Source organism: Sinocyclocheilus rhinocerous, unplaced genomic scaffold, assembly GCF_001515625.1.
Source record: "Sinocyclocheilus rhinocerous isolate Xijiao unplaced genomic scaffold, SAMN03320098_v1.1 scaffold1243, whole genome shotgun sequence".
NCBI lineage: Eukaryota > Metazoa > Chordata > Actinopteri > Cypriniformes > Cyprinidae > Sinocyclocheilus > Sinocyclocheilus rhinocerous.
The window spans coordinates 749,203-776,692 of NW_015626033.1; the positions used below are offsets into that span (position 1 = coordinate 749,203).

At 37.9% G+C, this 27,490-nt stretch overlaps 3 protein-coding genes across 5 annotated transcripts in view; 1 reads left to right on the forward strand and 2 right to left on the reverse strand.

The window, feature by feature from the left end:
• ppm1aa (protein phosphatase, Mg2+/Mn2+ dependent, 1Aa) overlaps nucleotides 1-18,027 on the reverse strand; it is a 40,451-nt gene extending 22,424 nt beyond the window's left edge. The window contains exons 1-7 of one of the 3 annotated variants that reach the window (XM_016511011.1): nucleotides 17,685-18,027; nucleotides 11,452-12,323; nucleotides 10,346-10,463; nucleotides 10,138-10,249; nucleotides 9,750-9,807; nucleotides 8,662-8,781; nucleotides 3,940-6,903 (exon numbers count right to left, since the gene is read on the reverse strand). In XM_016511011.1, the coding sequence (XP_016366497.1) occupies nucleotides 8,776-8,781; nucleotides 9,750-9,807; nucleotides 10,138-10,249; nucleotides 10,346-10,463; nucleotides 11,452-12,306 (1,149 nt within the window). In that variant the 5' untranslated portion in view covers nucleotides 12,307-12,323; nucleotides 17,685-18,027 and the 3' untranslated portion in view covers nucleotides 3,940-6,903; nucleotides 8,662-8,775. Of the gene's footprint in view, nucleotides 1-3,939; nucleotides 6,904-8,661; nucleotides 8,782-9,749; nucleotides 9,808-10,137; nucleotides 10,250-10,345; nucleotides 10,464-11,451; nucleotides 12,324-17,684 lie in introns of those variants that run through there. The other 2 variants (XM_016510991.1, XM_016511001.1) reach the window with 2 other exon arrangements.
• A 711-nt stretch (nucleotides 18,028-18,738) lies between these two features.
• Nucleotides 18,739-23,452, forward strand: dhrs7 (dehydrogenase/reductase (SDR family) member 7). Its single transcript, XM_016511044.1, has 7 exons — nucleotides 18,739-19,047; nucleotides 19,930-20,082; nucleotides 20,299-20,405; nucleotides 21,212-21,451; nucleotides 21,564-21,686; nucleotides 22,843-23,058; nucleotides 23,147-23,452. Exons 1-7 carry the CDS (start codon nucleotides 18,915-18,917, stop codon nucleotides 23,192-23,194), a joined length of 1,020 nt encoding a protein of 339 aa, XP_016366530.1. The 5' UTR covers nucleotides 18,739-18,914; the 3' UTR covers nucleotides 23,195-23,452.
• A 57-nt stretch (nucleotides 23,453-23,509) lies between these two features.
• Nucleotides 23,510-27,490, reverse strand: part of pcnx4 (pecanex 4) — a 20,695-nt gene continuing 16,714 nt past the window's right edge. The window contains exons 8-11 of the mRNA XM_016511030.1: nucleotides 26,735-26,838; nucleotides 25,489-26,636; nucleotides 25,198-25,384; nucleotides 23,510-24,388 (exon numbers count right to left, since the gene is read on the reverse strand). Of these exons, the coding sequence (XP_016366516.1) occupies nucleotides 24,137-24,388; nucleotides 25,198-25,384; nucleotides 25,489-26,636; nucleotides 26,735-26,838 (1,691 nt within the window). The 3' untranslated portion in view covers nucleotides 23,510-24,136. The remainder of the gene's footprint in view (nucleotides 24,389-25,197; nucleotides 25,385-25,488; nucleotides 26,637-26,734; nucleotides 26,839-27,490) is intronic.

The window sequence follows — 27,490 nt, forward strand, 5'->3', positions numbered from 1 at the left end:
CTCCACATTAATACCAGTTTCAGCACAAAATAAACATGACTAAACATCCGAAGGGAAGTTAAAAGAAAGAGTACAACTTTACAATCCGTATCCTGTCTCATGTAATCGCTCAGTCAGAGGTTCAGCCGCGCAAATACTTCAATATAAAGTCTTGTAAACAATGTCACGTAACGTCACATTTACCTCATATTCGGTGACCATAAACTCATTAGTCAGATAGAAAAATAAACTGTAGAGAGGGGCATTTTGCTAAATATATGCACAATATAACATATTCATTATAATTTTTACTGTTCTTATGTTTAATTTCTGTTTGAATAAATCCATAAATTTTTATGACAGCCACCATTTAAATGTTTATATAAAAAAAAAACGAATTGAAGTAAAAATATTATTATGTAATTGTAACTTTATTATTTTAAAAACTTAGTGTAATTTTAGCAGTTGTAGGCTATAGCTTACAAATCAGTCAATTTCAACTTTCAATATTATAGTAATGTAGTACCAAATGACTCTCATGTATATTTTACAGCATTAGTTGAGAGATTTGGCAAGTACTGTACCTGATATATATCCAAAATAATCGATATTGAATCGAATCGAAAGCTTGTGAATGAGAATCGAATCGTGAAATTTGTGTCAAAACCCAGCCCTAACATACAGTATTAACAGGAAAAACAATAAGAGGACAGACTGCATCGGGTCAACAGACCTGAAAAGTCCTCTAAGAGAGAAAAAACACACAGTTGTGCCAAACAGGGAGGCTGTAAACCCCTCTGTGGCGAATAGTCATCATTGCAGTTTCATTTTCTGCAATCTACAGCTGTCTATAATTATATTGTGAATAAAAATGCTGTATACACGCATTGAAAACTTCTCTTCTCAGCATAGTACTACACTACATGACTACATGACATTACATGTACAGATTGCCTGGTTTAAAGACACTAGATGCCAAACGTCAGAGCCCGTCTGCAAATTTTGCCCAGTCTGAGTGACAGATTTCACAGATAATTGTGTAGAGTATGATGGGTATAGACTATGATTATTTTTAGATTATGATTAAGTTTGAGGATATCAAACATTTACAACACTTGTTTTCAACTGTCATGTACCTGTTCTGTGCAAGGTTGTTGTGTTCAGAATGATTGAAAGTCTGGTAGTGTGTGACCATCTGTTGTTTAGAGTAAGATGCCCAGGTTTTCCTCTGTAACCACTTAAACGTTCAGCATGTGATTGATTTAAAATCTTTAAACGTCACATATTCCAATCGGATCATGGAATGTTGAGAGAATATTCATGATTTCAAACCCCAACTGTCAAAGAGTTCACATTTGAACATAGAAGCCCTTAACCTGCTATCTAAAACAGTTGTTTTCTAGAATTCTGGTTGGTCAATAAAGTGACTTAATGAATTAGCTTAATAAAACTGTTAAAACACATGTTACATCTCCTTAATCATTTTGGGAAAAAAGCAATAAGGCACTTGAGGCCATGCTGTATTGTTGCTGTACTTATTCCAAACCTGTATGAATTTCTTCTTTCTACAGAACATGAAGATATTTTGGAAACCAAACCGTTTGAAAAAACTTTTGAAAAAGTTCTCAAAAAATCTTCTTTTGCATTCCACAGAAAAAAGAATGTCAAACAGATTTGGGATGACATAACGGTGAGTAAATGGTGAAAGAATTTTCATTTTTGAGTAAACTATCTCTTAAATACACTTCTGTCTTGTAGATCCTAGGTGAATGTTTGCATTTACCACTCAATATCTCTACCTTAGCAACATTCACTGGTACACATGCAAAATGAAATTTGATCAGAGTTAGATTTATGGATACTTTAGATTAGATTTGAGAGGATCAGACATTAATCCATTTCCATTTTGCTGTAGCCATTTAATTTTAAGTAGTCTGTTCTTGACTGACTTTGGTTTTAACAGTGGCTTCACTTCATAGTCTCTTCATTCTAAACTGGTTTTGACAGTGGCCTCATAGTCACTTCCTTTTATCCAACTCACACTGCCCCCACCTGGCTGCTTAAAGACAAAATAGTTAAAGTAGAACTTTTCAGATCTATAAAATAGATGAACTGACATCACCCAAATAGGAACATTGAATGGGATAAGAGTGACTACAATTAAAAGTTTGCCTGAGAAGCGAAACTCGTTTTTCTTGCTTTTTCTGAAATGCAAAAAAGTGTCTCTCTTTCGTAATTAAAAAAAAGCAATCTTTAAGAGTTCTCGCCCATCTTTCTACTACCAACCCCCTTTTTAATTTACCACTGTAAAGTGCAAAAGATTTTGCACAAAAGATGTACATTTGCTTTCCCATTTTACGACTGATGTCAAAATGAGACATCAATACTCATATTACAAATTCATCAACATATGAAAGGTAAATGAAAAATCTGTTAAATAGAGACCAGCCATTCATCTCTAAAATTAAAAGTGTTTTAATAACTTCAAGGACACTGTGGTCAGGCTATAACAAATCACGTAGCTGGTTCCTAAGTAAGGGGAAAATATCACTGTGACCGAAATGCTGTGAGCATTATATGACTCATGTTTAGGGTCTCTGTTGCTCCAAATGAAAGTAAACAGTATATTTTAAATAAATTGGAGCACTGTTTCCTACATCTGAAACTGAATTTCATCTGAAGCCATCTTTCTTGATTTTTTTATTGGCCCTCCCTTCAGAAACAAGAGGCCGAATCCACCTTAAATCTCAAAACACAAAAAGAAGGGCACATTACAACTGCTTTTACATTTACTTTAGGTTATGGGTCTCAGAAACCCCAAAAGCACTAGTAATAGTAACAAAATGAACTGCAGCTTCGAAGCACAAATTTTAGACCATACTGGTGGTCAATGTATAGATTTGCAAAACAGAAGAAAGGGTTTTTATGTTTTTGAAAGAGGTCCCTAAAGAAGATGCTCACCAAGGCTTGCATTTATTTGATCAATAATATTGCAGTAAAAACAATAATATTGTGAAATGATTACAATTAAGAATAACGGTATATTTAAAAATATTTTAAAATGTAAAGCTGAATTTTCAGCAGCCATTTCTCCAGTCTTCAGTGTCACTTGATACTTCAGCAATTAACATGCTGATATTGTGCTCATTTCTCGTTATTATCAATGTTGAAAACAGTTGTCCTGCGTAATATTTTTGAAACCATGCTACATTTCTTTTTTCAGTATTCTTTGATAAATATAAAGTTTAAGAACAGAATTTATTTGAAACAGCAATATTTTAAATGTCTTTACTGTCACTTTAGATCAATTGCATTGATCATTTTTGATGATGCATCCTTGATGAAGTATTCATTCTTGTGTATAATTTCCAAGCACTGCTTTTGAAATAGGCAAAATATAACAAATGTTTGTAGAATTTCTATTTAGCATATCCTTCTTTCATTGTGAGCTGTCATTTCATAATATTTAATTATGTATCAAAACAACAAAAAACAACAGCCCTTCTTGTAGAAAAGGCAACATAAAATTAAAAAACAACAATCCTTCTTGTAGAAAAGGCAACATAAAAAACAATTACACAATCTTTTTTTTTTTCAAATAAAATAGGTTTATTTCCAGTCTGAAAAGATTAAAACAACAAAAATGGACAGTGAACAGTTAGAGGACGACCAGTGGGTTACAGGGAGGAGAGATTATCCTTGATTATTCACTTCATTTTGTGTATATATTTATAAATGAATACAAATATACATATCAATTGTTTAACAAAAATAGCTTAGCTTATGAGGACAGCAGATGACTGAAATCGGCAAAAATAATCTTGTTGGGGTAGGAGGTGGGATTTCACCAGAGTAAAATACCATAAGTGTGTCTATGAGAATGTGTGAGGCCCGAACCACAATTACACACCGTGCTATAAAATTTAGTTCCCTTTAGCACAAAATTGTGGTGTGTTTGCATACAGAGCTCTGTAATATACTAGTAAAGCCCAAGGGTTTGGGGGTGGGGTTTTGCAGGAGGCATTAAGGCTGCATTAATCACTTGGTTTATACATTAGAAGGCAGGTCTGGATCATTTCAACTGAAATGAGCTACCGAGCTTACACTACAGAGCTAGAGACCACGGAATTAGGATTTCAGAGCATAAACCTAAAATACGGGGCATCACGGTTTGTGACGCATATTTAGCAAAATATCTATGCGCAATTAACAAATGCGACGGTTCATGTGTCATTTGAATTCCTTGCAAAATGCCCTTGTCAACAGTAAAAACACATTCAAAAACATCTCTATCATCTATAACTGGGCTTGTATGTTTCACTGTAAGCCATAACCTCTCCTCACTTAATAGACCTGTGCTTATGACCATCTCACCAAAAAAAAAAAAAAAAACCTGTATTTTTGATTTTTTTTCCCCATCTAAAAACCATCTGGAAGTCTTACAAACAAAGAAGGAGAATCTGTGTAATAGCAGTCCAAGAATCTCAAAACTGCACATACAACAAAATGCTTTTTTCAAAACAAGTCACATAATTTGTTAATTTTCATACAAGTGATTTTTAAGCTCGTATATGACCAAACTGAGCGTTAAGCAAGCCAACAGAATCCTATTTAAGAGTCGTCGTTCCTCGTGTCTACATTCCTAAAGTGATTCCACGTAGCTTTGCGGATCCAAAAAAGCTTAAAGACACATGAACATATCCTGGCCTTCTAAGACCATCCTAAAACATCCTGTTCATTTTAGATTCATTTCGTGAATCTCCTATTACACAACATTCCAGCTTCCACTGGGGAAAACACACAGCTCACCATTCCACACACAAACACAACTATCTTTATGCCCGTGTTATAACACAAGCCGAAAGCATAGAGATACAGGGAGATTTTTCTGTTAACATTAGCTATACACTGTTAGATTGTCATTTTGTTACAATATTAGTTTAATAAATCACCCTGTGAGGTTCACGAAAAAAACTCAAAGTAGTGATCTTTTTACCTACCCTTTTTTCAGTATGCAAATACACAGGATTAGACTAAAAAGCTAACTTATATTTATTAGATGCAAGGGAATTCCTGTTCATATAATCTATTCCATACATAAAATTTAGTTTGGGAAGGTAAGGACGAAGGGGGTGATTTTACCATGTCACGTTTCAGACAATCAGGACAAATGAACAAGTGACAATCTCTCTGAAAAAAATAAAATTAAATTCATTCAGAACTATGTTACATACAGCATTGGGGGAAAAGGTGTGGGAGAATATTAACTAAGAGCATTCAAATGAATGAACGAATGATTCAATCACACACTTTAGCAGCAAACAGTACTCTGTTGCGCTCCCTATTGGTCAGAGGAACACATGCAGGCTCTGGCCTAAACCAGGCCAGCTCACTGCATCACACTGTATTTGTTCTTTGAAAAGAGAGAGAGATAGAAATCACCACATCCAAAAAAAAGAGAGAAACATATAACAGATAACATAAATCAACAAGAGATGAAGCGAATGGTTAAAGTAGAGTTGAGTGTTAATCTCAGCATTCACTCATCACTCTCTCAGCAGTGCAGATGGGTGATCGAGCACTATAGCTAAAGCCTTATATATTTGTGTCAAAAGTCTAAATATCCCCATTAAAACCCACATAATTTTAAACACAATAAACATGCAATCTCACACATCCATTCAGACCATATGCACTAACAACCAAACACACACATAAACGCACTTCATAGGGCCTGTCCCAGTTCTGAGTGCTTCTTAACAATTACTTTTTTCCAGCAAGTGCAGGAGATCCTTTAAAATGCTCCTAGACCAACTTAAAACAAATCAAGAAGCTGCAGTAGTGCAGAACACTGTAGAGTCCTAGTGTTGATGATAAGAGAGAGAATCAGGGTTGGCGCATCAGGTAACAGAATCACACACAAAATTTGCACTATGGAAATAGTTTGGTGGATCAAACATGCATCCTCTTACACACACACACAACACAAACCTTTGATTTCTCATAAGACTCGCTCATTCTCTCACACACAATCACGCACACAATTTCAGCTTAGTTTAAGTTCAAGCGGTTTCCTCTTAAAACAAACAAAACAAAAAAAAAAGGGCCAAAATAAAAGACCCACCCCACCAGAAAAAGAAAAACAGTAGTACTGAGAGAACATAACGATTACTGTCATCCGTGCTGTGAGATTTACAAAAAAGCTTACTGTACTGTGCTGTGAGCCCATATCATTTACCCGTTTCACTTAAAAAGTAACAATACAAAAAGTTATATTTTGTTTAAAAAAAAAAAAAGGGAAAAAAAAACAAAGAAGTGAAAGGAAAGCAGATGAGAGGCAGATGTGTTGGGCTTCAGCGGTTGGAGAGGAAACAAAAGCAGGCAGGGCAATAAAGGTGTGCCTTAAAACTAATGCTGCATTTGATACAGGCTTTTCTTTGTACAAGACAATTGCACTTCACAGAAATAAAAGCTGAAATATACAAACACACAAGGAAATGTGAATCAAATTAATTACACCAAAAAAAAAATTATTTAAATGGAAATAAGTGTTGGATTTTTTAAGAGGGTGATGTTAAGGATAAAAAGATTTGGGTAAAGAGTGATTCGGGACAGAAGAGTATGCAGAAAATTTCCAGAAGGTACCATTGCCTAGCACTGAGAGGGAACGTTATGTGAACAAGGGGAGGGAGCCCTCATTCCCTTCCTCTTCTTCCGCCTCTTCTTCCTCCGAACAGTCCAGAGCAGCTGAGCTGGGCTGTGGTAGGTTCTTGTGCAGGTTCTGTAGTAGTTGAGGGTTCTTGTGCAGGGTTCTGGTGCCGGGTCCTGTAGGAAAGGTTGTTGTGCAGGGTTCTGGAGGGTTGTAAACTCTGTGCAGTGTTTAAAGGGGCGGGGCTACCACATGTCATCCGTGGATGCAGAGTCCTTGAATGGAGAGAGGAGGAGAGCAGCTTGTGAGATCCCACCAAGCTCCAACTGCCAACCACTCAGGAAAAAGCATGTTTGTGTGAGAGACAGTATGAAACACAGGTGAAGATAAATCAGGAATGATTTTAGGAAATGTTGATGGAAATGATGGAGGGATCCAAATCTTGGGTTTAAATGGCCAAACTGATATGCTGATTGCAATTGACAGAAATTACAGCACTTGATGATGCTTGTGTGCCAACAGGCTATTTGGAGATTTTGTGGTGCATCAATCACTTGGTTAGAGTGGCGAACTCCAGAGACAAAACTGCCGTAAGTATGAACAGACTTGAGACACGCTACAGATAAACATGTAGAATGCAGGATTAGTTACTTAATTTAATAATTAAGCTAGTATCACTGTAATGCTGAAAGGTAGGCAATTATTACATAAATTTAGGGCTATAAATTACATAGGTATGATTTGCGAGGATTTTACTGATTATATAAACTACCATTCAAAAGTTTTAAAGACATTGCTCACCAAGGCTGTATTTATTTCATCATTTATTTGATCATTTGAAAATACAGTAAAACAGTAACATTACCACATATTATTAAAAATTTAAAATAAATGTTTTTTGTAATTCATTCCTGTGATGGTGAAGCTGAATTTTCAGCAGCCTTTACTCCAGGCTTGAGTGTCTCATGATCCTTCAGAAATCATTCTAATATGCTGATTTGATGCTCAAGAAACATTTCTTATTACTATCTATGTTGAAAACAGTTGTAATGCTTAACATTTTTGTGGAAACTATACTTTTGTCATGATTTTTTGACTAACAGAAAGTTTTTAACAATGAGAATGTCTGTCTTTATTTATTCATTTTTAAATCTAGCCGATTCCAAACTTTTGGATGGTAGTGTTTAGGTATGTAAATACTGCTGTTTATTACTATTACTTGAGAGGATGCTTCCTTGGATTGGGGAAAAACATACTACACTGAATACGGAAAAAAGAATAAAAGTGATTGAGATATCAGTTTTGGCTATATCACAGTGCCCTATATTAATTATATACATATTTGGCTCCAGAGTGATCCAAAAGACAGATTTATTGTGGTTCTATTGTAATAGTTTCCCAAATTCAGATTTGCTCAGGTATTGGACTAAAACTGCTGTGAGTGTATTCCAATTCTAAGACAATTCAAATACAAGTCCTGTATTTGGAATACAAGCATTAAAGTCCCAACAGCCTCTCTGGGCCTATTTTACACCAGTTCACAGGGACCCTCGTTATTTTGTAGAACTGTAAACTGTAAAAAAAAAAAAAAAAAAAAAGTAAAAAACAAATAAAATAGATTTCATTTACATTGTATGGCCACTAAATAAATAAAAAAAGAAGTCTTTTTTAATTTTGTGTTTTTAACACGTTATGGTATTGGTACTCTATTATGGCTGATATGACTGATATGGTAAAACCTACAGGTTCCTGTAAGGGTGTACCCAACCCCAGTGATCTATGAGACTGCACCTAAAAGCAAAGCACCACCCCAAAAGAAAGAAAAATATCACCAATGGATCAAACAGCTTAAGCCCATCAATATGCACACCAACCAATCAGGGTTCACACTTAGCAGACTGAACTGCCCCTTATAAACATAAATATGACATGAACAAATGATTAAATAAATATGGAAGAGAGGAAAATGACAGACTGAAAATGAATCGTTCCATTGTTATTTTGGGAAGGCTTGAACTGGTTTGTAAAAATACATGAACTGGAAGAACAGCCTGAGGTGTGGCAGGTCAAGGTTGGTAGTCATGAAAAGCATCAGAATCAAGTGCTGAGTGCTGAAGTAAAGAGCACCCAAGGTGCCTGATTTTCAGTCAAGTCTATATGAAACAAAAACGGATATACACAATCAGTTTATTAAAAACAAATAAATCACAAATCACAATGCATTTGCCACTAGGGATGCCAAAAGTATCTTTAGAAAGTCCATATCTGGGAAAAAATTTAAATGAATATATATATATATATATATATATAAAATTAAAATTAAAATACCAGTCTTTCTATGGCACTGGTAGTACCAAGTGCCAACTCACTTTTGTAAACGATGCTTTAAAATGCCACTATCATAAAGAGCAATCACACTTCATGGTAAAATGCAACTAGGTTTATAAACATTCAAATGCACTTCTTGGTCAAAATGCTTGCCTAGTTTTATTATTCCTATTGTTTGTCATTTACTTTGAAGTAATTACTTTTAAAAACTTTAAAAATGACACTTGATTACATGTCACTGTTTTAACTGTAAATGCTAATATTTGTATTATGTTTATTCTTTTAAATAAAGTGTGTTTGGTAACATTTATTTTTTCTGTGGTATTGAAATTGATTCTATTTGAGAATTACTGGTATTGACTATTGAAATTTAGTACCATGACAACCCTATACAGTACCATCACATCTTATGTAATTAAGTTCTTTTCAGATCAAGAACTGTACTGAGTCAAGAGAGCTATAATCATCCAATCAACATTTAATTTAAGTGTTTAAGTTTTTCTTTTAAATATTAAATCGGTTTGCTCAACAAATTTGAGGGGCTCCACCCTGCACTCAACCAAAACTCTTTCCAAAGCACAGCTCAGCCTATCCAGCACTGTCAAATGAGAGGGGATAATATGGAATTGGAATAGGATGGAAACATGCACAAATGAAAAAACAAAACTCTGGAACACTTAAGGTGGCAAATAACAAAATCGTGCAATGCAACTTAATTCTAGAACAAAACAAAAAAATCTTGCAAGCAAACATCCCAGCATTTATACACACAGAGTCAGACTGATGTACTCACTGTATCCTCGTTCCTGTATGGGTTAAGTTTGTTGTATACTGCTTCAATTACACTCCGTCTATGACAAAAACAGAGACCGGTATAATCTTCTGAGTGAAGAAAGAAAGGTGAAGGAAACATCACCTCTGTAGCAAAACTTACTGAGCTGCCTCATTAAAAGCAAAATGGAACTTCATATGTGATTCTTCAAGTACAGCAACTAGAGAGCTGTTGGTGCAGACCCAAGTCTCTTTCATGTCTTAACGGACCCCAAACTTTTGAATGATATTGTGCTATTGAAAGGTTCTGTGAGAATTACCCACCAATGGTTCACAAAATGTTGGATGGACAGATCACTAGGTTTTGGAACTTGAAGTAAAGAGAGAAAGCGAGATTGTGTGGTACTCACTTGCTGGCCAGCTCTCCTCCAGGTGGTAGGTTGGGGATGCTCTCAGATGCTAACGTGCGCATCACATGTACCAGGTCGGGCACACCTTCATCCCCCTGCCTCTTCAGGATCTCTGTTATATCAACAACAATTCAGAGCAATCAAGTTTGGCCCAGCAGAATTACTGATTCCATTTAATAGCAGAAGGCTTGTAAAGGTTAGCTCATACCTTCTACTCGGCTCTCTAGGTATTTATCAAGCTCCGCTTCCCTTTTGATAGCTTCAGGGGAAACCTTCGGTGCACTAACAAAACACACCAACACAACACTCATGTTGTCACGACTTCCCTGTCCAAACACAGAAGAAGGGAGGAGTTCACCAAAATTTAAACCAAATCAAAATTTAATATCAATGAAACAATGTGGAAAAATGCGAGAGATAAGATTTAGAATGGGAAGAATTGTGTTATGAACACTCTCTCAGTATAGAAATGAAAAAAAAAAAAACACTTGTGTTCAATACAGTTGGGTCACATATGTTCATTGTATACTACTGAAGTAGATAATGCTATTAAAAACGTATATATATATTTAAAAACAAAAACATCTAATCATTTTCCATTACTTATTACATTTGTTTGCATCACATTAAACTTCCTTAATTTTGCTTATCTTAAATAAAAAAAATAAAAAACTGAGATGCATCAATAAAAGATCAATAACAGTCCAATAAATTTCAGGGGTACAAAAATTTGAGGTCTAGAAGATTTTTTTGTTTTTGAAAGAAGTCTCTTATGCTTACTAAGGCTGCATTTATTTGATTAAAAATACAGTACAGTTTTAAATAACTGTTTTCTATTTTAACGTATTTATTTATTCCTGTGATGGTAAAGCTGACATTCCACCCGCAATTACTCCAGTCTTCAGCATCACATGATCATTCTAATATGCTGATTTGGTGCTCAAGAAACATTTCTAATTTTCATCAATGTTGAAAACATTGCTGCTTGACATTTGAATGGAAACTGAGTTTTTTTTTTCAGGATGCATTGATGAACAGTAAGTTCGTAAGGACAGCATTTATTTGAAATACTTTTATGTGACAAATTGCCATTTTTTGTAGAAAGTCTTTACTGTCAATTTAATGCGTCCTTGCTGAATAAAGATAAAAAAATATAAAAAATTTACTGACCCCAAACTTTTGAACTGCACTGGAAACTGATTGCATAAAATACTTAGCAAACTATCAACAAAGTGTGATTTATCTCCTTTCACTGTATTTTTAATAGACAAAATCATTCATCTGACTGGCTGGTAAAAGTCTGTTTACACTCACCTTATACAAACAGGTATCTACAATTTCATTGCAGACCCTCTCCAGATCGTCAGTCACCTCCAGTCGTGAACGAACAAAATCGCACAGCTCCTCATTGGCCATCACATCCCAAATCCCGTCACAAGCAAGAACAATAAACTCATCCTCCGCCTCCGACCGCTCGATAGCATACACCTCGGGCTCCGGCGACACCAGCTGCTCCGTGGGACCCTTACCATGCACACACTTATAGTCAAAGTCCCCCAGAGCCCTGGACACCGCCAGGGACCCATTGACGCGCTGGATCATCACAGATCCTCCAGCGTTCTGGATCCTCTCCTTCTCCAAGGGGTTGCTGGGTTTGTGGTCCTGTGTGAAGAAGTGCACAGCCCCTCCGCGGCTCAGCAAACCCCGCGAGTCTCCGCAGTTGATAAAGTAGATGTGGCGGGGTGAGATCATCACACCGACAGCCGTCGAGCCGCTGCGGTCGGCACCACCGTGCTTCTTCTCCGAGATCTGCCGCATGTGATCGTCGATCTGCAGGAAACCAGTACGGATTCCAGATTTCACGCTATCCACGCTGGGCTCCACGGCTGGACCTCCTCCTCCGCCTCCACCCTGAAAGTCAGGGTTGCTGGTGATGTGCTCCAGGAGGTGCTCGCAGCAGTAACGTGCCACCTGCGATCCTGCATGCCCGTCGTAAACAGCAAAGAACGACCAGGGGTCCAAGCCATTGGGCAGACCAATGACAGCGGTATGCGCATCCTCCATCTCTACACGCCAGCCCTGCATGCTGCTCAGGCCGTAGTGCAGGCTGTTGCCTTCACCATGGGCATTGTGTTTCTCCATCTTTGGCTTGTCCAGGAATGCACCCATCTTTGCTGCTTAGGAATCTAGAACAGAAAAGTTTGAGAATGATGAGCAACATAACAGCACCAAACTAGTTGCTATTTGCATCCCAACTGGGCCAGATATATGGCCGCACGATTCATTTAAAAATGTATTCTGTATAGGGCAGTCATGGTACCAAATTTCAGCAGTCAATACAAGCAAAATTTCACAATTCTCAAATACCTTTAATTTCGATTACCTACTAACTGTTATTAAGCACTTCTTTATATAATTACCCCTACTTTAACTACTACTACTAATAATAATTCAGATTATTACAGTCTTTTTCAGATAACATCAACAATAATATATACAACCACAAAATTTGTGGCCAAATTGTGCATCTCTACAAAAAAGCACAGCAAACCTGAAGCTTTTTTCAAATCACATTTTAAAATGCAGTTGCTATTTTTATTACAAATTAGATTTACCAAGACATATGCAGTGGTATATGTTTAGGGCAGGATGATATGTCTGTCTCAACAATGAAAGACAATTCTGTTTGGCAACTCTCTACATTGCGAGTAAATCACTCGCATATGCGACTAAATCTTCACTCTGGGCGACTAAATGATGTCTAATATTAGCCAATGGCTAATAAATTCTCAGATTTTACTCGCCAGTGTGTGAGTTGGAGGCTGCGTATATGATTAGCACAGATATATTTTCACTCACAGAACACTCTGACTGAGCGCTTCAGAGTTTCACTCTCCATCAAGCGAGTAAACAAAAAAATTTACTAGCCAATGGCGATTCAATTGCCAATGTGTCCGTAGAGGGTTGTTTGGTGACACTAGCGGTACAGAAATTATATACTTACAACTTTAAAATAAACTTACATTCCCACCCATCATTTGCACAGTTCAATAACCCTGTTCAAATGTTAAAACTTTATAATAACCCTGTTCAAGTGTTAAAATATTGCATAAAATTGCAACAAGTAAATGTTTAACAACAACTTTTTAATCTTTGCTGAGTGATAAGCAAAATAGGCCTACTCATGTTGACAGTCAAGAAAAATTAGTTCTGTAGTGTAATTCACATATGTGAACATTAAAGCCAATTTAATGTAGGTTATCGATCCCAATAAGAACAGGAAAAATTGACAATGCCTACTCAGCTTATGATAACATGAGTTAATGAAATGGGAGTAGCAACAGATCTTTTCTTAATACATTTCGGCACATTTGAATGAAATGGATTTGAAAAACAAGTAAGACGGGGACGGACTTGATTATATTCACTGGTTGTCAATTTATGGAGGCAGATCTGAATGCCTGCATGCAGTCAGTTATAAGAAAGGGGCGGGGTTCAAGTGGACTAAATGATTGGAGAAGTCTGGCATATGTCACCAGAGACAAGTTCGCCGGAAGATTTTGATTAAGAATTATGAGGTCAAAAGATTAACAACTAAACATATGCATGGATTGTTTACAATATGATCAGTATTTAATAACATGCATTAAGGGTTGATTTTAATTTAATTTCGACTTAAAACAATTTACTTGAACTTGAAAAACCTTTAATGTGAAGTTTAACCCGAATCAAGTGTAAACACACACAGCACTAGGCCACTATTTATAATTCATGACTGAAACTACAAAAGTCTTGTCTTGCCAGTGGTCACTTAAAATAAACGATGGCATGCCAACAGGCACAAAAAACAAATGTAAACACACACACCATCACAAAGGCAGGCAAACACACATACATTACAGCGAGTTCCCAGACAAGTACTATGGAAGCATATGGGTAGCAAAATTCATTTTGAAATGTAATATGCAAAATGACAATGCAATATGTAAAATGGCAATGTATTTCTGTATTTAAATGTACATTTTCCCATACCATATGTGCAACATTTAGTGCAAAATAAAAATGAAAATTCAATTATATAAATTTACATTTGCCATTTTCTACACTAGTTTTAATATGTAAATTAAAAACATTTTAACGCTTTGTAAGTTGCAAAATGAAATGAAATGGTATTACCCAAATTGATTAGAATTTAAAACTGTAGCAAAATTATCATTTAAATGCCATTTTTCCTAAATGCATTTAGACTTATGGGTAGGACACTTGAGATTGCATTTTCATCGTGATACCGCGTGATAATTGAAGCAAAATGCAGTGTGAATTTCAAAATGCACGCACCGCTCGCGTCCGGTGTAGACACGGTGTTGCCTTCCTCTCTTCTAACCCATAATAGAGCGCACGTCCCGTGGCACCTAAGCGTCACGCATGCCTTAAAGGGTTAGTTCACCCTTTCATTTTTGGGTGAACTAACCCTTTAAGATCTCTCGGTCTGTTTACACTCTGGTTGATGCCTGTGACCCAGGACTCCAGACTCACTCTTCCCACTGGTCGCTCTTTTGTGACTAACTTTCTCAGTTGGTCGCACAAGCACGTTTTTTTTTTTTTGCTACAACATGGGATTAATCAATGCATGCTGATGAACTTTTATCATAGTTTATAGTTATATGGAAACGAAAGTGGTTAACATTCAACCTGTTCTTTTTCATCAGTAGTATTATTTGTGATTTGAATTTTGTGAACGGGAGTTCCTCTTTTGCTGTGTTATAAGCCGTGGGCTTCAGATGCTTTCACTTTCGAATTCACGATCTTGTCACGTTTTACAATAAAAGATAATTGTCTGTTTTGCTTACATCTACACACCTTTCACTTTTTAAGACTGAAACAAAAGATGGATTCATTGTTATTTTTAATTAAAAAGCACAACAACAATAAAACAGTAAGATACAATGACAAACTAGCTTACAAAACGTTTATTAACAAAAACGAATAAGATGAGGCATGGCATACACCACATGCTGTATTATATACAGACTAATAAATTACAGAACGTTTAGCAAACACTGAGGAATCAAATAAAAAAATAATAATAAAACAAAATCCATAAAAATATCCTCCATAGCATAACGTGAGGTAAACAGCAAAGATAAGCTTTTCAAAATGAAAAGAAAAAGAAAAGTAAAACTAAACTTGCTGTCGGTGACAGTGCTTGCATGTTTTTTTCCCCACAAGAATACCAACATGTTCACCTTCTCTGGTTTAAGAACTTTTTACTTTTACTTTAGCGTGAAAACCATCCATTGTTTCCTCAATATTCGCGTCATTTTTGTTGCGAGCACCTGCTAACGTGGCAAGTATAAAAAAAACAGGCTCTGCACTCGAAGCGCTGCGCATTTCAAACGAGTTACCGTTTGATGTTTCTCATATGCAACAGAAATGGCAGCGCTTATGAGTTGAACAACACGGTGGTCGCGCCAGTGCGACTGCACACACAATTTAGTCACACAGGCAGAAAAAATGGTCGAAGTCTGGAGTCCTGCCGTGACCATACAGAAAACGCTGCTACTCCTGCCTGCCCCAGATGACACTTCACCAGTCCGAACTAGACACAGCTGTCACAGAACATGCCACAGACAAAGTGAGATAACTTAATATTAAAAATCACGGCCATCAATCGCGGTGCCACGGAACACGCGTTGTTACGGATTAAAAGAGAGGAATAAAATTTAATGTAATGTGGTAAACAAGTGTAGAATTTGCTTACTCGGCGTGCAGAGTGAGATGTGCAACGCACCTGCAACGCTTAGGTGCTGGGAGACACGCAATCGTTTATAGGAGAAGAATAAAGTATGGTAGCAAATAGGCTATGTGCATCAATCGGAGTGTAAACAGTGAGAGATGTTGAGGCAGGTGAAAAGCGTTTGGTTAATGGGGAATATTGACCTATTGTGCGTCTTGTTGCCGAGCCCCGCCTTGATATAATGACTGACAGGTTGGGGGCGTGATCGGCTCGGAATGCATTTTCAAATCCACATTTGGCCCTGTCCCAAATGACACCCTAAACCCTCGCGGTCTTTCGCACTTTCGTGACGTAATATCGCTTTGACTGTCGGGTAGAAGTCTGCTGCGGAGCTCGCACCAGTGCAGGCTTGGCAGAAGTGCGTATTGAGGGCGCATTACGGCCGCAAAGGGGGCGCTCACGAGCACCCTTCTGAATGCTAAAATTACAAATGGGACACCCTACGGTCTCGTGGACTTAACAGACACGCAAACGCGGCGGCCATTGTAAGTCCGTAAGACCGCAAGTGCACATGAAGTGTTCCATTTGGGACAGGGCCATTATGACTTAAACTACATTATCGCGGGGTACTTAATGAAAATGCAAATTGAAACGTCTTAAGTGTAAGTGCCAATTAATTTAAGAAAAATAAAAGACATTTAAATCATCATTTTGCTGCACATTTGGCTCAGAATGCAATTTGAAATTCACACTGCATTTTGCTATAATTATCACGCAGTATCACGATGAAAATGCAATCTCAAGTGTCCTACCCGTAAGTCTAAACGCATTTAGGAAAAATGGCATTTAAATTATAATTTTGCTAGTTTTTGCTTGGACATGTCAAACCTATCTAATCAATTTGGGTAATACAATTTAATTTTAATTTTGCAACTTATAAAGCGTTAAAATATGTTTTTAATTTACATATTAAAACTAGTGTAGAAAATGGCTAATGTAAATTACATAATTGAATTTTCATTTTGCACTAAATGTTGCACATATGGTATGGGAAAATGTAAATTTAAATGCAGAAATACATTGCCATTTTACATATTGCATTGTCATTTTGCACATTACATTTCAAAATTAATTTTGCTAACCATATGCTTCCATAAAGTACAGATGCCACTCACATCTATCACTGCGCACTCTGAACACAAAACCAGTGCAATTTAAACTCCAGCTTTGACCCCACTACATTTGACAGGTAAACTCTCTATAAATCTGATCTAGCTGCAGATTGGGTTTACTGCTAGAGTACATTCACACTTTACAGTTAGATATCAGCAATCAATGCTCTTTGCCCTTGTTAGTGCTGAACAGCAGTGAACTGAAAGTCTGCGCGTGCAGACCTGCCGCATGTTCACGCGCCTCTATTCCGCATTACGTCATGGTGTCGCGAGCCTGTTAGCACGCTAGCTTTATGCTAATACTGACGTTTGGGTCCCTTCAGTTTGACTGAAACGTTTAGACAAAGTGAAATAAGCTAGTGAATGTAATCGGGAAAGAGAATGAGCTAAGAGCCTGGCAGATACTCACGGCTACGGTTTAAGGTCAGACAATCTAGCAAGCTAAATGCTAACGAGAGGCCAAATGAAGCCTCGGGCTTGGGTTGTCAGACCTGCGGCCCTCAGCGCACCATGCGACGGCCACAAGCGACAGGTCAGCCCGCCGAGCTCAAACAACACCCGTCTACTCCCTTAGCCTACATGCTAACAAGCTAGCTCTGCCATTCGCATAAGCATATTACAAAAGCACAGAAACTTACCCACTAAAAATAAGTCCTGGGGAGTTCTGTTGTGGAGAAGCTAAAAACCAGATAAAAGAGAAGGACGAAAAGAAAGCGAGAGATATAAACTGAGCGCGGCGGTGGTGAGAGAGAAACAGGCTGGCGGATTGTTTTGCTCTGCATTCAGTCTGTGAAAGAGCGGATCACCCTTATCTGTTTAAACCAGGGATGCATCATTCCCATTTATTCTGCGTCCTGAACGTGTAAAGTGTCGGGTTTGACCGCTATTTTGGTCCGCTCCGTTCGGCACCGAATCTCTGCACACCAGCAGCAGCGCAGGACCCGGATGTGGATTCAGCAGGGCTGCGCACTTAAAAGAATGACATCATCATCATCATCATCATCATCTCTTCATCAACATCATCCCTCCATCTGTACATCATTCTGTCATCACCATCGCATCCTTCTCTAGCCATCGTTCATTCATCAAAATCATCATCCCTCTGTACTTTTACCACTATGCCTCCATCACCAGTCATGCATCCTTCACCTCTCAAGCACTGGACATTTTTTAAATCTAACATGAATGAACAAAAAGCCCCTTTTATACACACTTAAATGGATTTCAATATGTTAGGTGGAAAATAGAAATGAGAACAGATGAACAGGTGTCAAACTATATAGTTCAAGCTGCCTAATGCAATTATTTCTAACACCCTATGAATAAAATGTCTAACAAACATTTTTCAATACAAAACGACATTTGATTTAACAAATGTCTAAGAGCTCCACGTTTATTTCTATCTATCTATCTATCTATCTATCTATCTGTCTGTCTGTCTGTCTGTCTACTGCTGTAGCCTATTCAACTCCATCTGAATACAAAACCAGCGGAATATAAATAATATGGAATATAAATATTAAATAATATAATATAAGGCTGCTGTAGCCTATAGTTTTGCACTCTTCGAGTGGACAGATATTGGCTATATACAGATAGATAGATAGATAGATAGATAGGTTAAAAATAAAGGTAAAGCAGTGTATTCCATTAAAACAGAAGATTAACCCGGAAGGCTTTGACTCATGCTGTAGGTCCTGCCGGGTCGTTGGCTGAACTGAGCAGGGTTGGTTCAGAAGCAGCAGTTACAGCATGTTGTAACACAGACGGATCTGTCAAGCGCAGCTTGCGCAAGATTTACCAGCGCATTCAGCCACTACTCTGTAAAATAGCTACTTTTTGCGAAGTTTCTCGGCGTTTATACAGAAATGTTGGATATATGCTGGCTGTGTGTGATTCTCGCTGGGAGCGCAGTTTATTTACTAACGCAGTTTATACGCTTCATCTTCGCAGACGCTGATCTGACTTTATTATGGGCGGCGAGGTTCGGCAACAGCCCAGGTAATATGAATCAGAATCGCTTATAGACATATGCATGTATACACAGAAATATGTTTGCAATCTAAAATCAACCAACACCTGGCTTCTTATGCAACAAAGTGTGACACATTCCTGCAAGGTTATGGAATTTGCACTCTGTCGTTAACTATGACTGTTAAGTGCTCTAACAACTAGTGTAGTGTAGAGGTCACCATGGCAGTATGCGACAGGTACAGTATAGTAAAGTATAAAGTTTTTTATATAAGTAAAGTATAAAGTCTGCATGAATCATGGTTATAATCAAAGACTATAGAATACCTGTTACAGCTGATGCCATTATCAGTGTCTTTATATACACACAAATGTTGGGTTTTTATGTTTTATGAGGACTTTCCATAGAGAAAAATATAGAGAAAAAAAATATGATTAATAAGCTGCTAAATGTCCCCTGAAAAACACCTCGCACCATAACAAGCATCTTGTAGCTGTAGTTGCACACAAGCCAGGTTTTAATATCAAATTAAATGTAGAACTGTCAGCGCACTGTTACCATGAACCATTTCAGAAGGCACAATTATATCCCAGCATATTAAAAATGTATTCATTTAGCTTGAGATTGCGCAATACAATGTATTATTTCTTAAACATATTTTTATCTGATATAATATTTAAACTCTTACAGAGATGCACTTCACCTTATACATATAAACACCATATACTGTAAAACTTCATTTTTCTTAGACTGACCCATATACTGGAGTTCATACTGCTCTGTTGAGCATTACTTCCATTACTATACCTTTATACACTTTTTTTTAATAATTATTAATTAAATAATATATAGTGTGATGGTGTAGAATTTTATCAATTAATTAATTCATTTATTTGTTTTTCATTTTATAGAGTTAAAGTTGAGAGGCAAAGTGGTGTGGATTACCGGAGCCTCGAGTGGCATCGGGGAGGAGTTGTCCTATCAGCTCGCGGCACTCGGTGCTCGGCTTGTGCTGTCTGCCCGCAGGGAGAATGAGCTGGACAGGGTAAAGCGCACATGTTTAGGTATGAACAGTCCTGAGAAACATTTGAGAGACAGGAGAAACATATAAAACCCCAATTAAGTACACTGTAATTCATGTCTCTTCCCTCAGAGCTGCAGAATGACCCTGAATGTGTATACTCAAGTATCTTTGCTGTCAATACTTGACAGCTATGTACTAAAAGCATCCACACCATGACCTACTGACACAAAATACACTCTTCCTCTCCTTCTGTTAGAGCGCTTCTCTCTAAAGGATGAGGATATTCTTGTCCTTCCACTTGATTTGTTGGACCGTGGATCACATCAAGAAAAAACTGCTGCAGCTCTGAAGCACTTTGGTGATGTAAATGCCATCTGGATTTCATGTCCAATCTTCAGTGTGTTTCTGTGATTGTTTCTTCTATTTCAGAAACATTGCTGACACCAAAAAGTGTAATTTTCAGAATACTGATTTTGATTGAATTTTCCTAGTATTAACACCTAAGAATTAAAGTATGCACTGGTTAAAGGAAAAGTTCTCCCCAAAAATGAACATTAGCTGAAAATGTACTCACCCTCAGGCCATCCAAGATATAGATCAGTTTGTTTCTTCAGCTGAACAGATTTGGAGAAATTTAGCATTACATCACTTGCTCACCAGTGAATCCTCTGCAGTGAATGCGTTCCGTCCAAACAGCTGATAAAAACATCACAATAATCCACACAACTCCAGTGTATCAATTAATGTCTTGTAAAGCGAAAAGCTTTATGTTTGTAACTCATCTACATCTTGGATGGGTAAATATTCAGCAAATTTTAATTTTTGGGTGAACTATTCAACATAAAATGCACCAATAAGCCCAGGATCATATATTACATGACAATAAAACATGCAGACTTTAGACATTTGCAGAGACAAGTGTGTAGAAAACAGTAAATAATCATCTGAAAAACCTTTAAATGCTAGCTAGCATTTCGTGGCATAATATTTCAACATGAATTTCTCTGTTGACATTGGAACAGCTGCAACAGACTATCAATGCCATTTTGTTTTTTTATATTATACTTTATCTGAGTGTCAAGCAATTTAGAATGATTAGAATGGTCAGAGATATTAAGTAGGGATAATCCCTCTAAAATGTCTTAATTTTTGTGTGTCTGCATTTTCAGATAGATGTGTTGATAAACAACGGAGGCCGGACGCAGCGTTCGCTGTGCACAGAGGCTGATGTGGATGTGTACCAGGCACTTATGGAGCTCAACTACCTTGGCACCGTATCTATCACTAAGCAGGTGCTGCCCCACATGATCCGCCGTGGTAGTGGTATCATAGCCACCATCAGCAGCGTTGCAGGCTTTGTAGGGGTGCCCCTGGCAACGGGCTATGCTGCGAGCAAGCATGCGGTGCAGGTGAGAGCAAACTGACAGAATTCCCTGAGAATCTGCCTACACGTATGCAGCATTGTCTGGTAAAAATAGTCAAAAAAGATAAAAAAGCTCCTGGTTTGTTGTGTTTCTCCAGGGTTTCTTTAACTCTCTGAGGACAGAACTCACTGATTATCCGAACATCACCATCAGTACCATTTGTCCCGGACCTGTAATATCAAGCATCATTCAGAATGCGTTCACCGAGGAGCTCAGCAAAGTATTTGCACCAGTTGTTTTTTTGTTTGTTTTTTTTTTTTTTTCTTTTTGGCTTACTTTTTTACTTCTTTTAAATCATGAACAAGGAAAAAATATGAGCGATAAGAATTGTTATACTGGCCGCTAGAAAGCTGCACTAATGGTTTAATTATTTTAGGTTATAGAGAGTATATATGACTCATAAATATGAACACAAAAGCCAAGATGTCAAATTCTAAAAACACATTTACTAAAAGATTTTGAAAGAAATTTAGAGCGATTTACTGTGTTTACAAGTATGGGAAGAGGACTTTGATCTGAAAGACCATGTTTTATGAATTTGATATGTCAATTCCAACTGCTTGTTTCGCTTAAACACACAATGTACTGTCCTTGACACCGCTGGCTTTCGACACTCTGTCCGAGTTATGTGGTAAAATAAAAGAAAAATTAAATGAAAAACTTAAACTAAACAATTTTTTACTGAATTATGTTTAAATGTGAAGTTTGCCATTTCTGCGCTACTAGTGTCACCTAGCGGAATTACAAAAAAGCATATTTTCAAACGCAATCCTTTGCAGAACCACCTTAACACACCCTTAATATTATTCTTATTATCATTACGAAATCTTACTACTTTATCTGTGGCTTGACAGTAAAGAGCTAAAAACTTGACTTTAACAATGTTGAGAAGAAACTCCGCAAGTTCGGCGTCTCGATTCAAATCCAACCATTCCATTAAATTCCTCCATTGTGTAAAACAACCACGAGTGTTTACCCATGTTTTACCCCGTTGTCTGCATATTTTAGCAAGTCTTCGAATTTTGGCTTGCATTTCTATAACCGAAACTTAATTTCTTTGCCCATATAACAAGTCAGCTCAACACTCAACACCCTCTGGTTCAGTCTGCTACAGTAGCCACGCCCCAAACACTCGCTATTGGTTGAGCGGGAACTAGATTGACAGATAAACCCATGAATGTCATAGTAGCCAATGAACAACAAATGGGGTTAAAACCAATATATTTAATAGCTAATTCAAAATATTAATAAAAACTATAACAGTATATAATACTTAACAATTATCTGCACTTAGGCTCATTGATCAGCGATCATTATATCAAAATACTTTTGCATTTGCTTAGCTAAAAAGTACTTGTTTTTTTTTTCCTCTTTAGCCTGTGGCCACAGCTGGTGATCAGACACATAAGATGTCTACAGAGCGCTGTGTTCAACTCACCCTGGTAGGTCTGGCCAACCGTGTGAAAGAGATGTGGATCGCCGAGCAGCCCTTTCTACTCTTCTGCTATTTGTGGCAGTACATTCCCACTCTGGCCTGGTACTTGACTAACATTCTGGGTAAAAAACGTGTGCAGAACTTCAAAGCTGGACTGGTGAGTAGTAGGTGTAAACAGATCCCTGAACTGGTTTATTTATGCTACAATAGCAGTAATATCTTTTCTGAATCATCTTCTTTTCTAGGATGCAGACTCTGCATATTTCAGCAAGCCTAAGGTCAAGACAACTTGAAAATCTAATTTCAGGAAACACCGATTTGTGAATTCCTTACCAGAAGGACCCGGGAAAGTCACCCAGACATTTCACTGTCATTAAATAAATATGAAAACACCTTATATTTTGCTTGCTGTATCAATAGCAAGAAGACAAATGGTACATTCTTAAAAAAATGCATGGGCAGGTGATTTGTTTTCTTTGTGTTTTCTGTATTAAAATGTTGTACATCAGTTATAAATAGGATTTAATATTCTAACATTTTAAGTTTGTGTGAACAAAAAAGACAGTAAAGTATTTATACAAAATATTTGTATTACTTCTATACATACAATTACACAACCGTATAAAGACTGAGCTCAAATAGGATGAACAAAGGTGCCATAGCCAATTTACCTTCATATTTATAACACCAGGTGGTCACATGAACAAAAAAAAATATTATTCATAACCACTGAATATAGTAACCAAGGCACATCCTTGAGATCTGACAAACAGGTTCTTTAAAAGAGCAACGGTTTTCCTGTTTCTCCTTTTTAGGGCTCTTGACGGATGCTTAACAAGAAAGTGAAAAAATACAAAAATAAAATGAAATAAAAATGTGAAATGGTAGCAATGTGAGGTGAGATTCAGTCAAGGACACCCAAGGGTTCATTGTTGAGAAAATAGAGCATACTTTCCAGAGAACAAATTTAAACTGGGCTCTGTGTCTCAATGAGTTTGGAGAGGATTTTGCACATTTACTAGCTGCTGACATTCATAAATTCATGCATTTCTTTCAAAAGTCAAATGTCACTAAAACTAACAATTTTCTTCATACTTTCAATAAAATATTTGACCATACTCTGAATGAAGAAGAAATGAAATGCAGAAACTTCTGACTGTGAAATTCATGTGCTGGTAGCATCCATGTGTGTCATGATCTCTGAAGCGGTGTGGGTAAACAAATGAAGGTGATTATCATAAGCAGCGTAAATGGATGGGCGGGGATGAATAGATGGGGTATCCCAGAGGTGGATCAGCTGCTTGAACAGTTAGGTTCCTCAGCATCACAGGATGTGCCTGAATGCTGTAGCGCTCCTCGTCGTCATTAGTGGCATATAGTAGCTCCCATGACAGGTTGGCCCACTGGCCCCTCACACCCTCCTCATTCAAAACTCCCACCTGGACTAGATTTTCCTGCAGGGACAACACACGGCTCGTATATGTCCCCTATGAAAAACAGAAAATATTACGAAACCGTAAGTGATCATTCGGCTTTTTTTGTTAAATTAAATTTATAAACTCAAGGGAAATAAGAATGCATGAAAAAGAGTAGGGGTAGACCAATTTAAATTCTTGTCAATGCAGACAAGCTGATAATTCATGCAATGGCCAATATTAAAATTCTATAAATTTTATATGAATTAAAAATAATAATAAAATCATTTGTCAAATGCTTAATGTGAATTTAAGCATCTTAACCACAAATGTATGGTATTAAAAAAAATGGATATTCATTTTAAGATTTCCTTAAAAATTACATTTAACTGTGTTATTAAATTGTAATTATATTAATAGAATTACAATTATAATTGAGCATTTGATTATGGCAAAAATAATCTGAATGAAATGGGGGAAAAGAAGCATGTACAATTAAGTATCCAATATCGAGTGATACCAATAAAAAAAATATATATATATATAGTTCAGAATAGTCTCAAAATAATACAGTGTACTAACATATGCAAGAAGTCATTTGTCTGTATGTAGTAAAATTGGAATTCCAACACAACATTACACAATCACAAGCCAATTTATGTGGAGCATGATTTAGGACCAATGAGATGTTGTGGGCGGGGCCTATTTTGCAGAAATAGAGCATCAGAATGTCCTTACATACATTATATTCATGGCTAGTTATGGCAAAAACTCATATATATATATATATATATATATACTCAGAAGAGATGCTTTTTATTGTTTCACAACTAGATACGAGACGGTAGCAATGGTTACATTCCAGTAAATGTGGTGTTTACCATGGTGAGATCGTGTCCGAGAGAGAATAGGAAGGGCTTCTCTTGTGCAACACTGTCTTGCCAACTGCGGTCTGTTACCAGGCCAATGAACCAATTCTCATGGTAATCCTGCAAAGTTGTGAAGAGCTCATCCAGACTCTCTACCGGACCAAGAGATGCCTGGTCTACCAAGAGTTTTACACTGTACCTGCACACACAGAATAATACAACACCTGTCACATATTAAATAAACGAGAAAATCTAGGCCATTTTTTTAAGGAAAACGTGTGCTGAATCATGCTTGTCTGTTACCTGAAAGCCCTGAGTGTGAGCTGATGCAGCTCTTTATTGGCTCTGAGCCACTCGAGTCCCTCGGTCCAGGGGCCGTCCCCACAGTACAGCCTGAACAGCAGATTGGGGCTGAACACCTGAGCATCTGCCCCCAGTGCCACACAGCACGATAGCACCACCTGGGTATAAAGCTCCCGCAGGGCACGGTCCTCCTGCAAACCCAGTGTCACCTGCTCAAAGTCTCCCTCCCCGAAACTCTCCAGCACCAGCTGGGACAAACAAAAGCAGAACCAAGCCTCTGGGAAGCAGGGTCGCAGAACCTGGAGTTTGGAGGAAGCCAACTGGGCGGTCCGCCATTCTGGAGGCAGAGAGAAGAGCTCTGAGTGAGGGCTTGTGAAGTGGAGAGGCTGGGAGTTTCTCAGGACAGTAGTTGAAGTGAGTGAAGGGATGTTATCTTTCCCTTTATCTACAATGGGCAGGCCGAGCCCCAAACCCAGACCCAGAGGTCTAAGGGTGGGGAGAGAAGACAGAGCCATGCTCTCGTACAGGCTGTGGATTTCTACAGAACCTGGAAGAGACACACCCAACCCTACCTCGGTCTGTCCTTCATCTGTCCGTACCATCATTCTTATAGGCCGCCGTATGGGGACTGGACCGAATAGATCATCCTCATCGGACCAATCCGCAAAGGATGAGAGGCTGGAGCTGTCTTGCCCCCTCAAGTGAGAGGATGAGGAGGACTCAGGGCGAATTTGAGAGTCCATGGCAACTTTAACCACAGCCGGACCTGGCTCCAAGGGCACGGCAAGCTGAGAGCTTTGTGACTTGCGTCCAGAGGTCTGTAGTGAATGACCTTTTGTTCGCTGAGCACCACGTGTCAATTCCTGTACACAGTAACGCAATAAAATCCAGACAAATGTTTTAAGGAAGTCAGAGTTGAGCTGACGCAGGTGGTCAGGGGAGTCAATGATTCCTGTTAGAACGTTCTGGGCGTCAGAGTAAACCCTGACGGGCAACACAGAGCAGGGTGTCAGAACGTTACCCCAGTGAGGGTTCAATAGTCGGAAACACTGGCCAGGCCGCTCTACATGATCAAACGCTCCTTCAAAAACCTCATCCACACGCCGAGCCTCCACTGTGTGGCATGATGTCTCCTGTAGTTCCAAACCCTGCGGTGAAACATGACAGGTAAAGAGAAATAACACACAAAGAAGAATCATAAAACTGGTGTTCTGTAGACAGAGCAAAGGCAAGAAAGCAAGTATACCTTAATGTTAACAGTGCAATAGCCGTAGCCCCTTTCTAGAACAGAGATCCAAAGAAGACGACCCTGGAAGCGGCCAAGGTAATGAGACCCTGGAGAACAGGAACCTGCACCCAGGTGAAAAAAAATAAAATCAAAAAGTTTATAGAAACTTCAGTTTGAAGTGTCGCATGGATATTAGATAAAATTTAAAGGGGTCATATGATGCGATTTCAATTTTTCCTTTCTCTTTGGAGTGTTACAAGCTCTTGGTGCATAAAGAAGATCTGTAAAGTTGCAAAGACTAAAGTCTCAAATCCAAAGAGATATTATTTATAAAAGTTAAGAGTCAGCCACACCTACCTAAAACGGCTCGTTCTAACACGCCCCCACATATCTACGTCGCTATGTGGGAAGATTTGCATAACGCCGCCCAAATGTTCACGCAAAGAAAGAAGGCTTAACTTTTATTCTCGCTGTAGTTTTGTTGTTTCCGCCGCCATGTCGTAAAGACGCTGTGTGCTTCGTTGTGAAAGCGAAACTACTTTGTTTGGTCTTCCAAAAGAGGACATATCTGCTTCGTCATGCCTGGAGCTGATCCGTGCTGGTGCATTCCCAGAGGCCAAACTACTTTGTTCGGCCTTCCAAAAATGGACACGACTAGAAATCAGTGGTTAAGTTGTATTTACAACACTGTTCCAGAACACTTCAACCCAAATATCCAGATGTGTGCAGCACATGTTATGGAGGACTGTTTCCTGATCCTGGGAGAGTAGACCA

Bases quoted from the DNA above. Each gene is read 5' to 3' on its own strand.
- dhrs7 (XM_016511044.1), top strand. From the start codon at position 18,915: ATGTTGGATATATGCTGGCTGTGTGTGATTCTCGCTGGGAGCGCAGTT. The intron at 21,687-22,842 runs GTATTTGCACCA...TTTCCTCTTTAG, and splicing joins TCACCGAGGAGCTCAGCAAA to CCTGTGGCCACAGCTGGTGA. The intron at 23,059-23,146 runs GTGAGTAGTAGG...CTTCTTTTCTAG, and splicing joins AGAACTTCAAAGCTGGACTG to GATGCAGACTCTGCATATTT.